The sequence below is a fragment of the Pleurodeles waltl genome, chromosome 6 (genome assembly GCF_031143425.1).
Source record: "Pleurodeles waltl isolate 20211129_DDA chromosome 6, aPleWal1.hap1.20221129, whole genome shotgun sequence".
Lineage (NCBI taxonomy): Eukaryota > Metazoa > Chordata > Amphibia > Caudata > Salamandridae > Pleurodeles > Pleurodeles waltl.
The window spans coordinates 366,477,638-366,491,917 of NC_090445.1; the positions used below are offsets into that span (position 1 = coordinate 366,477,638).

A 14,280-nucleotide genomic window follows, 5' to 3' on the forward strand; every position below is an offset into this window, starting at 1 on the left:
TGCTTTGGCCCCAGCCCTACCGGCCAGTCTCCTGATTTGAAAACCTGCAACCAGCGACGCTTCCAACAGGGACCAGCGACCTCTGAAGCCTCAGAGGACTGCCCTGGACTAAAGGACCAAGAAACTCCCATGAGCAGCGGTTCTGCTCAACACCAGCAACTTCTTTGCAACAAAGAAGCAACTTTCAAAGACTTCTCGTTTCCCGCCGGAAGCATGAGAGTTCACACTCTGCACAGCTTCTTCACTGACCCTCCCATCCTATCCGTTCTGTGGTTGGACTCTATCGGCTAATAAGATCCCATGTTTAGGAATCTGCACACTATCTACCAATTTGCTTTTGGGGCTTTACATCTTAACCTGTAGTTTGTAGACCTCTGGTGTACAAGAAACCTATTAAGTAGATCCGTGAGCATTTAAAAATATTGCATATTAAAAAAGTAACTTACTAATAAAGAAGACATTTTTTAAATGTTCTGTGAAAATGAAGAAATAACGCATGGGCTGTGGGTGGCCTCAATTGACACTGACAAGAAGGGAGCATGCAGTGGAACCAAAAAAGCCAGTGATATTCTGGAGCTTAGCAGATTGCTTCACCTTGTATGGTTTAAAACCAAATTTGAAAAATGCCCAACCTTCTTGTTAAAAATACATTTGAGATTTTTCTCTTGTTGTGAATTAATAAAATGTTTAATCATTTGTATATTTGTTTGATATATACTTGTTTCTGTACTATTATTGTAAAATTTCGAGTTTCAAATCATAGAAATTGCTTAGGCCAGGATCCCTGCCTTCCATTATTGATTTCCTCAGTGGAAGTCCCCGGATTACAGTAATGATTGTTGATGGCTACTAAAGTCAAAAGGTTAAACAGTGTTTCATATTGTTTGCGCTAAGCTATACATTAAAGTAAAAAAAAAATACAGTATTGTTCTTAAAGGCAACTGCTTACTTTTTGTCCTTCAGAGTCCACGGACCACACACTTTTCATTGAGCCCATCACGGAGGAGAGGGCATCCCGGACTTTGTATCGCGTGGAGCTACTGCGTCGCTTACGGGAACAGGTGCTTTGTCATCCCCTGCTGCAAGAGCGTTTGGCGCTGTGCCAGCCTGGTTCTGATCTGCCAGAGTGGTGGGAGTGTGGTCGCCACGATGGAGAGCTGTTGCGGGGGGCCGCCCGACATGGCGTGAGCCGAGCAGACTACAGCATCATGCAAGACCCTGAGCTATCTTTCCTGACATCTCGTCAGGCCTATATCCAAAGTCGCCCAGCACCCTCGCGCTGCTCAACCCCACTGCTGCACCAATCGTTGTCGCTTAATGATTCACATAATGTGTCACCTCTTACTCTTGCACTTGAAACTCGCCGAGATGGCAGTGCTGAAGAGATAAAGCAGCATGCTCTGGAGAGTCTGTCTGTGAAGCTGGAGGCCGAAGTGGCGGCAGAGGCGGCAGCTGCAGCAGCTGCAGAGTCTGTGACACTCGTTCGAGGTTTTGTTGGGCCTCATCGAGGGGGTCCATTGCCCATACAAAAGATGTCTGCTGCTGGTGAAAATGACTCTGACTCGGAGCTGGACCTAACAAAGATGTCTGCTTCCACCTCTGCATCCTCCACTTTGTCATCCGATGACAGTGATGAAGAAAAGATAAAAGGTGGGTAGTCCCACCTCATATGAGGAATATATGCCTATCTTTATGATTAACAACATTTATTTTTTGTGTGTCTTCCTGAGCTGGGCTGCAGATCGTGTAATTGATTGCTCATGGTTTCCCTTTATTAGCCAGCACTCCAAAACATGTATTCTCTTGGTTGTCTGTTTTTACTTCTCCCCTTCAGCCTGGTCTCTAAAGCATATTACTGAACTGCTTATATTTGTTTTGCAATAATCCATCCAGTTCACTCACGTGCTCTGCGGCCTTGCACCCAAAGCCCAGTGACTCACAATAACATTGGAGTATAAAGATGCCCTACAATTCTGGCTATAGAGGTAAGTAGAATTAAATAATGGTAACCTTTGGTAGCTTGGCCTGCTGGGAAAAACAAGCCTCAAGAAAAGTGTTTATGTGCAGTACATCACAAACCATCATCTCAACTGTACATTAATAAGAGAATACGGAGGTCTACTGCAAGTAGACCAAACAAAACTTTTACAAAAAGTAAAAATAAAGCAAAGTGAATACAGAGTTTAATCTTTACTGGTATTACATGTCAGTTGCCCATAAACATTGAGTGAAGAATACAACATAAACTTGGATATGTTGGAAAATCATACCATGAAAAGAATCCGTAAAATAGAAGATTAAAAAGTGTGGCATCAAAGAGATAGACTAGCCACCATAGAAGATTCATCGGTAGTAAGCCAGTCTTAAAGACTGGGACACAGGACCCACTAAATATACAAAATAATGAGGTCTACTACAAACTGCTGAATACTTACAACGAGAGATCTCTCTGGATGTTGTGACATATATATTGATTGTCATTAGTGTTACAGGGTATCTACTCTTGTGATATTGTACAAGAGATAATTAGTGTACAATTGTGCTAATAAAAATGCATTGGAAAGTCCAATAAAGATAAAGCATAAGGAAAATAATAACAAAGGCAAAAAATGATTTCCATAAAAATTGAAGACCTAGATACTCCGTGTTGTCTACTTTCAAGCCCTTGAAGTTGGAATCAAGGTAGGTATTTGTCAGAAAATAATTTCCAATCAATCACAGAATGTATAAAGCACATTGTAGGAAGCTGGCTCTTTATGTAGTGTAGCAAAAAGAGGTACACTGTGCAGAGTGTCCAGGCAAATCATAAAGGTATCACAAAGGCACAAATAACATCCCAAATGCTCTCTTTTGTGGTAGTGTGGGGCGAGCAGTTATTCATATCGGAGGGTAGTGCTAAGCAGGTAAGGCACACAATAGGTAGTAAGTCAGACACACTCAATAAAGAAATCCAACGCCAATTTATAAAATTAGCACACATTCTTATATGAATTTAGATACCAAGCTCACCGGAATCAGGTGAGTACTTTTCGAGATAGGAATTTTTAGAGTTCTTAAAAGTCAACAGTGCATTTTGCTGTTGCTGCATTGTTAAACTATGGGAGAAAAAACATACATTGCAACCAGGTTCTTCCCAGCAACTTACAGGACCTATCTTCTGGACTTAAGGTAAGTGCAGGGCAGTGTCCTAGGCCACACTAACAAGTCACCCTTGCAGCACTGGTGTGTCCGGTTGCAGTGGTGCAGTTCACCGTCTGGTGCCCCATTTAAGTCTATGGGGATGGGTCCGGTCACAAAGATGCTGCATGGGTGGACTAGAGTCCAGCCCGGCTGAACCACTAAGGGGGTTCTGCTCTTGTGATGCCTGAGGGATGTAGTGACACTAGAGGTCCTGTTCTACTCTGTCCCGGGCATCCGGGTGCAGAGGTGGTTTGGACTGTTGGGTTCACGATCACTGGTGATGGTCGAGGGGGGACCGCAGACAGGCTGCAGGCGTGGACTCTGGGTCCATTCTGACCCAACCAACAAGGGGGCTCAGGTCTCACACAGCTGGGGAACATGGGGACACCAGTGGTCCTCTTCTCCTTGGTGCAGGTGCAGACAGTCTGTTCTTCATCACTGGAGGTGGTTGCGCTGGGGGGAGTGTGGGTGGGTGGGGGGATCTGCAGAAAGAGGCTGCAGACACCGTCAGAAGTCCACAGTGGGCGAAACCAAGGTGGCCTTCGTCTCTGGAGGGCCTAGGAACCATATTGACACCACTGGCGCACTTAAGCTCGAGCTAGGCAGCTCGGATGCAGTGGTAATGTCTGGTTTTTGCATGCCAGGTCCTCAGTTTTTTCTTGGGTTGCCTGCGGAGTTCTTTTTGGCGATTTATGAATCACTGACAGCTCTCCCAGTTTCTTGGATGCACCAGCGGCAGGACAGGTCAGTTGCTCCTCAAGGGTCGGGTGCAGCTGGCAGGGTTGGCGGCAAGTCTCTCGTGCACTTCAATTCAGCAGGCTTCTTGTCCACTCCTTTTGTGACCAGCGAAGATCTGTTTTCACATCAGTGGGTCCCCCAAATAATAATTTAGGGGACATTAAGGGGAGTGATGGGTGGTAGCCAAAGGGCTACTTACCATTGGGGTCACTATGCCCCCTAGATGGACACTTCCTTTGGGGAGTAGGCATCACCCTGTCCAAGAATTCCTAATTCCACCACACACAAGATGGCGGAATTCCTAAGTCTGTGTTTACTTCAGACTGGTCACCCTAGAGGTGTTTCCAGCCTGGGAATGCAGCACGTCTCCTTCATAGCTAATTTCCCCACCTGTCCAGGTGCCAAATTGGCACTGGGAGGACGGCATCTCCCTCTGAGGAAGGCCAGATATGCATACCAAAGGCGGTGAGCTTCTTGCCTTGGAATGCAGATTTTAAGGTCATCCTATTGGGAGCGATGTGTAGGCTTGGTTTCTGACCTCCAGAGAGCAAGAGCTCTCACCCTCGTGGGTCAGAATCTCATCTGTTGATGGAAGGCTGGCTAGAACCAGTCAGTTAGCCCGCCAGCGGTTGGTAGGTTTTCAGGGGGCACCTCTAATGTGCCACCTGGTTGTATGCATTAATACATTCATAACTGGCATCAGTGAAGGTTTATTAATGAGATCTTTGATACCAAACATCCATATTTTAAGTGAAGCCATCATGGAGCTGGGTAACTTGTATTGATCAGTGTCCAGCACATGTACTTAGAATGGCTTATGTAGGAAGTTGGCTCTGTATATACTATCTCAAAGTAAAAGATAGTGTGCACAGAGTCCAAGTGATCCCCTTAGAGGTTGATAGTGGCAAAATTAGATAATACTAATGCTCTATTTTGTGGTAGTGTGGTCAAGCAGTAGGCTTATCAGAGGGTAGTGTTAAGCACGTGTTCTACACACACAGGCAATAAATGAGGAACACACACTCACTTACTCCAGGCCAATAGGTTTTTATGTAGAAAAATATGTTTTCTTTATTTTTAGAACCACAAGATTCAAGTTTTAGGTAAGTACATAAATGGTAAGGTACTTCACACAGGTAAGTATAGAACTTTGATTTAAAACAGTAGTACACACAGTTTTGGTTAAAATGGCCAATAGCTATTTTAAAAGTGGACACTGCAGAAATCAACGGTTCCTTGGGGAGGTAAGTAATAGTTTTTCAGGTAAGTAAAGCACTTACAAGTTAAGTCTCCTGGGCATAGGCAGCCCACTGTTGGGGGTTCAAGGCAACCCCAAAGCCACTGCACCAGCAACACAGGGCCGGTCAGGTGCAGAGGTCAAAGGAGGGCCCAAAACACATATGCGCCTATGGGGAACAGGGGTGCTCCAGTTCCAGTCTGCTAGCAGGTAAGTACCTGCGTCCTCGGGGAGCAGAACAGGTGGGTTTTGTAGAGCACGGTGTGGGGGGGACACAAGGCCACAAAACACACTCTCTGCGGCATGGGCAGCCAGGTGCATTGTGCAAAGTAGGTGTCTGGTTTGCCGTAGAAAACCATGGAGGGACCCGGTGGTCACTCTGGCGATGCAGGTAGGGCACATGGGGTCTTCTTGGGCCAGCCACCGACAGGGCTAGGATGAGGGCCGCCTGCTGGTCACCCTTGCACTGGTAAGTGGTTCCTCTCGGTCCTGGGGGCTGCGGGTGTAGTGCTTTGTCCAGGCGTCTGGTTACTTTGTTACCAGGCAGTCACATGTAGCCTCTGGATCCTCTCTGCAGTTGTCGCTGTGGGTGGTGCCGGGAGGTTGATTCAGGGTGTCCACGGCGGAGTCGCCTGGGAGTCCTCTCTACAGTGTAGATTTCTCCAAACTCAAGCCAGGGGCGTCGGGTGCAGAGTGTGAAGACTCACGGTTCTGGCTGGAAGTTGGTGTCTCTTTAAAGTTGCTTGTTTTGTTGCTGTTTCTGGGCAGAGGCACTGTCCTCTGGAGGTTCTTGGTCCTTTAGGTGCAGGTCAGTCCTCTGAGTCCTCAGAGGTTGCTGGTCCAGCTGGATGCATCGTTGTGCAGGTTCATCTGATAGAGACTTCTAGCTGCAGCTTCCTTACCTTAGAATTCCCTGGCGTCCGCTTCGAATTCAGAGTTTTTTCTGAGCAGTACCCTGCGCGCGCGCCGTCATTCGGATCCGCGCACACCGACCAGCTCCGCGTGCGTCGTCAGCGTCGTTGGAGTCTTCTATGACGTCACGGTTGTCTATATAGACGCCGTCTCGGCGCGCGTACGTCAGTTCTTTTCCTTCCGCGCCGGTTAAGTGCAGTTTTGGAAAGAGCTACCCTGCTTCGACGGTTTGACGCTTTTTTGACTGTTTGTAGTCATGAGCCGTGTGGTGCGTGTCATCGCACCATGTCGGTGACGGATCCGCACTGAGTTTCTTTGGCCGCCACACAGCCCCCCTCCGCTGGGCCCAAGCCCTCCTAGTGTGGTTCTGCGGGATCACATCCGTCCAGTTGGAGGGAGGATTCGTTTTCATCTCCCTCACTGGCTTTACATCACCACGGACAAGTGGGTCCTGCAGATCATACGGAAGGGCTACTCCCTTCCCTTCCAGTCTTTTCCTCCTTCTATCCCTCCAACAAAGGAATGGCTGATGGAGGACCATTTTGCTTTGCTCCGTGAGGAAGTTACGGCTCTTTTGGCCAAGGGAGCCATAGAAAGAGTCCCGATATCAGAAGTAGACAGTGGTTGTTATTCCCGCTACTTTCTGATTCTCAAAAAGAAAAAAGGCCTTCGCCCTATTTTGGATTTAAGGGACGTCAATCTCTTCCCCAAGAAGGAGAAATTCAAGATGCTCACTCTTGCTCAGGTTTTGTCTGCCCTAGACCAAGGAGACTGGATGGTAGCGTTGGATTTGCAGGATGCGTATTTCCATATTCCTATCCTGCCAAGCCAGACGTTACCTGCCGTTCAAGGTGGGCCACGAGCACTTTCAGTTTACCGTGCTTCCTTTCGGTCTCACCAGTGCCCCTCGAGTGTTCACAAAGGTGATGGCGGTGGTGGCAGCTCATTTGCGCAGGTCAGGGATTTCAGTCTTCCCCTACCTGGACGATTGGCTGTTGAAGGCTCCTACGCCCCAGGCTCTCGTCACCCACCTCCAGACGACGGCGGACCTCTTGCATTCGCTGGGGTTCACTATAAATGTGCCGAAGTCACACCTGACTCCCTCTCAGAAGCTCTCTTTCATCGGAGCTGTTCTGGACACAGTGCAGTATCGGGCTTATCCTCCCGATCAGCGGGTTCAGGATATTCAGGTTATGATTCCAATGTTTCGGCCTCTATCCTGGATCTCGGTGAGACAGACTCTGAGGCTGCTGGGACTCATGGCTTCCTGCATCCTGTTGGTCAAGCATGCCAGATGGCGCATGAGGGCTCTGCAGTGGGACTTGAAGTTCCTATGGGCACAGCATCAGGGAAATCTTACTGATGTGGTTCAGATCTCGGAGAGGACTGCGGAAGATCTGCAGTGGTGGTTAGTGAACTGCGAGTGGGTCATGGGCAGACCTCTCTCCCTTCCCCAACCAGATCTAACAGTAGTGACAGATGTGTCACTTCTGGGATGGGGCGGCCATCTGGGGGAGGTGGCGATCAGAGGTCACTGGTCTCCGGCGGAATCTGGGCTCCACATCAACTTGTTGGAGCTTCGGGCGATCCGACTAGCATTAAAAGCATTTCTTTCTGTTGTGAAAGCGAAGGTGGTGCAGGTGTTCACGGACAACACTACCGCAATGTGGTACTGCAACAAGCAGGGCGGTGTGGGGTCGTGGACCCTTTGTCAAGAGGCTTTACGCCTCTGGACATGGCTGGAACAGCAGGGCATGACCCTGGTGGTTCAACATCTGGCAGGTTCTCTGAACGCCAGAGCAGACAAAGTCAGCCGAAAATGCTTACAGGATCACGAATGGTGTCTCCATCCGGAGGTGGCACAAGGACTCTTTCAGCAGTGGGGAGACCCTTGGTTAGATCTGTTCGCCTCCGCAGAGAACGCGCAATGTCAGCAGTTTTGCGCATTGGAGTTTCCAAGGGGGCTATCACTAGGCGACGCTTTTCATCGTGAGTGGAGTTCAGGCCTCCTGTACGCTTTTCCGCCTATACCACTTCTACCCAGAGTTCTCAAGAAAATCAAGAACGACCGGGCCCAAGTAATCCTTGTGGCTCTGGATTGGGCACGGAGAGTTTGGTATCCAGAGCTTCTCAAAATGAGCATCGGTCCTCCAATCAGGCTGCCTCTTCAGGAGGATCTTCTGTCGCAGCAGCAGGGGAAGGTTCTCCACCCGAACCTGTCAACTCTGCGCCTTCATGCGTGGAGATTGAGCGGCGACAGTTGATGGTTTATGATCTCCCTCCCGAGGTCTGCGATGTCATTCTGGCAGCCAGGCGTCCCTCAACTAAGTCGATCTAAGCCTGCCGTTGGAAACGTTTTGTTTCTTATTGTTCAGAGAGGTCTATTGATCCTCTTTCTTCTTCTCTATCTAACATCCTTTTGGTTATTTTGTCTCTCGCCCAGCAGGGTTCCTCCTTGGGGACTCTCAAGGGCTATCTTGCAGCCTTATCGGCTTTTCTTCAGTTGCCTGATCAACCATCTCAGTTTAAATCACCTATAGTACGGAGGTTTTTGAAAGGGCTTGTACATCTGTTCCCACCTGTGCCTTTCGTTATGCCCTAGTGGGATCTTAATCTGGTTCTTATCTTCCTTATGTGTGCTCCTTTCGAGCCCTTGCATAACTGTCCTCTCCGGCTGCTCACTATTAAGACAGCCTTTTTGGTGGCAATTACATCTGCCAGGAGAGTGAGTGAGCTGCAGGCTTTATCTTCTAAACCTCCTTATCTAATAATATATCCTGACAAGGTGGTGTTAAGAACTCGTGCCTATTTTCTCCCCAAGGTGGTGACCCCTTTCCATCTGGGTCAGAATATCACCCTGCCCACCTTCTTTGCACCACTGCATCCCTCTAAGGAAGAGGAGCGTCTCCATCGACTGGACCCAAAAAGAGCGTTATCGTTCTAACTTGACCGCACTAAAGAGTTCCGGTGGACGACCAACTCTTTGTGGGGTACGTTGGTGCAAAGAAGGGTTGGGCAGTACAGAAACGATCCATTTCGCGCTGGGTCGTTCTCTGTATAAAAATATGCTGCGCTTTGGTGAAGAAGCCGCCTCCCGAGGGCTTGAGAGCTCATTCAACTAGGGGGAAAGCTGCTACCACTGCGTTAGCACGTGGCGTACCGGTGGTGGACATATTTCAGTGTAAGGAAATGCCTCCTTGGCATGGTTGCCCCCTGACTTTTTGCCTTTGCTGATGCTATGTTTACAATTGAAAGTGTGCTGAGGCCTGCTAACCAGGCCCCAGCACCAGTGTTCTTTCCCTAACCTGTACTTTTGTATCCACAATTGGCAGACCCTGGCATCCAGATAAGTCCCTTGTAACTGGTACTTCTAGTACCAAGGGCCCTGATGCCAAGGAAGGTCTCTAAGAGCTGCAGCATGTCTTATGCCACCCTGGAGACCTCTCACTCAGCACAGACACACTGCTTGCCAGCTTGTGTGTGCTAGTGAGAACAAAACGAGTAAGTCGACATGGCACTCCCCTCAGGGTGCCATGCCAGCCTCTCACTGCCTATGCAGTATAGGTAAGACACCCCTCTAGCAGGCCTTACAGCCCTAAGGCAGGGTGCATTATACCATAGGTGAGGGTACCAGTGCATGAGCATGGTACCCCTACAGTGTCTAAGCAAAACCTTAGACATTGTAAGTGCAGGGTAGCCATAAGAGTATATGGTCTGGGAGTCTGTTTTACACGAACTCCACAGCACCATAATGGCTACACTGAAAACTGGGAAGTTTGGTATCAAACTTCTCAGCACAATAAATGCACACTGATGCCAGTGTACATTTTATTGTAAAATACACCCCAGAGGGCACCTTAGAGGTGCCCCCTGAAACTTAACCGACTGTCTGTGTAGGCTGACTAGCTCCAGCATCCTGCCACACTAGACATGTTGCTGGCCCCATGGGGAGAGTGCCTTTGTCACTCTGAGGCCAGTAACAAAGCCTGCACTGGGTGGAGATGCTAACACCTCCCCCAGGCAGGAGCTGTGACACCTGGCGGTGAGCCTCAAAGGCTCACCCCTTTGTCACAGCCCAGCAGGGCACTCCAGCTTAGTGGAGTTGCCCGCCCCCTCCGGCCACGGCCCCCACTTTGGGCGGCAAGGTTGGAGGGAACAAAGAAAACAACAAGGAGGAGTCACTGGCCAGTCAGGACAACCCCTAAGGTGTCCTGAGCTGAGGTGACTCTAACTTTTAGAAATCCTCCATCTTGCAGATGGAGGATTCCCCCAATAGGGTTAGGATTGTGACCCCCTCCCCTTGGGAGGAGGCACAAAGAGGGTGTACCCACCCTCAGGGCTAGTAGCCATTGGCTACTAACCCCCCAGACCTAAACACGCCCTTAAATTTAGTATTTAAGGGCTACCCTGAACCCTAGAAAATTAGATTCCTGCAACAAGAAGAAGGACTGCCTAGCTGAAAACCCCTGCAGAGGAAGACCAGAAGACAACAACTGCCTTGGCTCCAGAAACTCACCGGCCTGTCTCCTACCTTCCAAAGAACTCTGCTCCAGCGACGCCTTCCAAAGGGACCAGCGACCTCTGAATCCTCTGAGGACTGCCCTGCTTTGAAAAAGACAAGAAACTCCCGAGGACAGCGGACCTGCTCCAAAAAGACTGCAACTTTGTTTCAAGAAGCAGCTTTAAAGAACCCTGCAACTCCCCGCAAGAAGCGTGAGACTTGCAACACTGCACCCGGCGACCCCGACTCGGCTGGTGGAGAACCAACACCTCAGGGAGGACCCCCGGACTACTCTACGACTGTGAGTACCAAAACCTGTCCCCCCTGAGCCCCCACAGCGCCGCCTGCAGAGGGAATCCCGAGGCTTCCCCTGACCGCGACTCTCTGAAACCTAAGTCCCGACGCCTGGAAAAGACCCTGCACCCGCAGCCCCCAGGACCTGAAGGACCGGACTTTCACTGCAGAAGTGACCCCCAGGAGTCCCTCTCCCTTGCCCAAGTGGAGGTTTCCCCGAGGAAGCCCCCCCTTGCCTGCCTGCAGCGCTGAAGAGATCCCTTGATCTCTCATTGACTTCCATTGCGAACCCGACGCTTGTTCTAACACTGCACCCGGCCGCCCCCGCGCCGCTGAGGGTGAAATTTCTGTGTGGGCTTGTGTCCCCCCCGGTGCCCTACAAAACCCCCCTGGTCTGCCCTCCGAAGACGCGGGTACTTACCTGCTGGCAGACTGGAACCGGGGCACCCCCTTCTCTCCATTGCAGCCTATGCGTTTTGGGCACCACTTTGAACTCTGCACCTGACCGGCCCTGAGCTGCTGGTGTGGTGACTTTGGGGTTGCTCTGAACCCCCAACGGTGGGCTACCTTGGACCAAGAACTGAACCCTGTAAGTGTCTTACTTACCTGGTAAAACTAACAAAAACTTACCTCCCCCAGGAACTGTGAAAATTGCACTGTGTCCACTTTTGAAATAGCTATTTGTGAATAACTTGAAAGGTATACATGCAATTGAAATGATTCAAAGGTCCTAATGTACTTACCTGCAATACCTTTCAAACAAGATATTACATGTTAAATTTGAACCTGTGGTTCTTAAAATAAACTAAGAAAAGATATTTTTCTATAACAAAACCTATTGGCTGGATTTGTCTCTGAGTGTGTGTACCTCATTTATTGTCTATGTGTATGTACAACAAATGCTTAACACTACTCCTTGGATAAGCCTACTGCTCGACCACACTACCACAAAATAGAGGATTAGTATTATCTATTTTTACCACTATTTTACCTCTAAGGGGAACCCTTGGACTCTGTGCATGCTATTCCTTACTTTGAAATAGCACATACAGAGCCAACTTCCTACAGTCAGGCCGTAACGTGGGCTTCTTTACACACGTTTGCGAAGCACTACTGCCTGGATAGCCAGGTGAGGAGAGGGGCCTTCAGTAACGAGGTATCTGGTAGAGACTCTATCTAGCTGCAGATTCCTTACACCCACCCAAGCCTCCCCGCTCTGGGGAAATGTTTTCTCATGTGCATATGTGTATATATATGTTTCTATGTGAACATATGTATGTTTCATTTTGGCAACCTTTGCCTTTCTTACAGGCATGAAAGTATTTTTCTCCAAACAGTCAGAGGTTAAAAGTGTATTGGTCGGTTCTTCCATGACTCTGTGCTTCTGGCGCGGGAAGTTGTGGAAAAGAACTGACGTACGCGCACCGAGACGGCGTCTATATAGACAACCGTGATGTCATAGACTACTCCAACGACGCACGCGGAGCTGGTCGCGCACGCGGATCCGTCCGACGGCGCGTGCGCACAGCACTGCTCAGAAAAAACTCCGAGTTCGAAGCTGACGCCAGGGAATTCTAAGGTAAGGAATCTGCAGCTAGATAGTCTCCACCAGATACCTCGTTACCGAAGGTAAGTGTAGGAAGTTGGCTCTGTATGTGCTATTTCAAAGTAAGGAATAGCATGCACAGAGTCCAAGGGTTCCCCTTAGAGGTAAAATAGCGGTAAAAATAGATAATACTAATGCTCTATTTTGTGGTAGTGTGGTCGAGCAGTAGGCTTATCCAAGGAGTAGTGTTAAGCATTTGTTGTACATACACATAGACAATAAATGAGGTACACACACTCAGAGACAAATCCAGCCAATAGATTTTGTTATAGAAAAATATCTTTTCTTAGTTTATTTTAAGAACCACAGGTTCAAATTTAACATGTAATATCTTGTTTGAAAGGTATTGCAGGTAAGTACATTAGGAACTTTGAATCATTTCAATTGCATGTATACTTTTCAAGTTATTCACAAATAGCTACTTTAAAAGTGGACACTTAGTGCAATTTTCACAGTTCCTGGGGGAGGTAAGTTTTTGTTAGTTTTACCAGGTAAATAAGACACTTACAGGGTTCAGTTCTTGGTCCAAGGTAGCCCACCGTTGGGGGTTCAGAGCAACCCCAAAGTCACCACACCAGCAGCTCAGGGCCGGTCAGGTGCAGAGTTCAAAGTGGTGCCCAAAACGCATAGGCTAGAATGGAGAGAAGGGGGTGCCCCAGTTCCGGTCTGCTTGCAGGTAAGTACCCGCGTCTTCGGAGGGCAGACCAGGGGGGTTTTGTAGGGCACCGGGGGGGACACAAGCCCACACAGAAATTTCACCCTCAGCGGCGCGGGGGCGGCCGGGTGCAGTGTTAGAACAAGCGTCGGGTTCGCAATGTTAGTCAATGAGAGATCAAGGGATCTCTTCAGCGCTGCAGGCAGGCAAGGGGGGGCTTCCTCGGGGAAACCTCCACTTGGGCAAGGGAGAGGGACTCCTGGGGGTCACTTCTGCAGTGAAAGTCCGGTCCTTCAGGTCCTGGGGGCTGCGGGTGCAGGGTCTTTTCCAGGCGTCGGGACTTAGGTTTCAGAGAGTCGCGGTCAGGGGAAGCCTCGGGATTCCCTCTGCAGGCGGCGCTGTGGGGGCTCAGGGGGGACAGGTTTTGGTACTCACAGTCGTAGAGTAGTCCGGGGGTCCTCCCTGAGGTGTTGGTTCTCCACCAGCCGAGTCGGGGTCGCCGGGTGCAGTGTTGCAAGTCTCACGCTTCTTGCGGGGAGATTGCAGGGTCTTTAAAGCTGATCCTTTGGATAAAGTTGCAGTCTTTTTGGAGCAGGTCCGCTGTCCTCGGGAGTTTCTTGTCGTCGTCGAAGCAGGGCAGTCCTCAGAGGATTCAGAGGTCGCTGGTCCCTTTGGAAGGCGTCGCTGGAGCAGAGTTCTTTGGAAGGCAGGAGACAGGCCGGTGAGTTTCTGGAGCCAAGGCAGTTGTTGTCTTCTGGTCTTCCTCTGCAGGGGTTTTCAGCTAGGCAGTCCTTCTTCTTGTAGTTGCAGGAATCTAATTTTCTAGGGTTCAGGGTAGCCCTTAAATACTAAATTTAAGGGCGTGTTTAGGTCTGGGGGGTTAGTAGCCAATGGCTACTAGCCCTGAGGGTGGGTACACCCTCTTTGTGCCTCCTCCCAAGGGGAGGGGGTCACAATCCTAACCCTATTGGGGGAATCCTCCATCTGCAAGATGGAGGATTTCTAAAAGTTGGAGTCACCTCAGCTCAGGACACCTTAGGGGCTGTCCTGACTGGCCAGTGACTCCTCCTTGTTGCTTTCTTTGTTCCCTCCAGCCTTGCCGCCAAAAGTGGGGGCCGTGGCCGGAGGGGGCGGGCAACTCCACTAAGCTGGAGTGC

At 49.5% G+C, this 14,280-nt stretch overlaps 1 protein-coding gene across 6 annotated transcripts in view; it reads left to right on the forward strand.

Moving 5' to 3' along the window:
- CHD8 (chromodomain helicase DNA binding protein 8) overlaps positions 1 to 14,280 on the forward strand; it is a 1,013,809-nt gene that overhangs the window by 772,850 nt on the left and 226,679 nt on the right. For all 6 annotated transcript variants that reach the window (XM_069238270.1, XM_069238269.1, XM_069238274.1 and 3 more), the window contains exon 31: positions 964 to 1,650. In XM_069238270.1, coding sequence (XP_069094371.1) covers positions 964 to 1,650 — 687 coding nt within the window. The remainder of the gene's footprint in view (positions 1 to 963; positions 1,651 to 14,280) is intronic.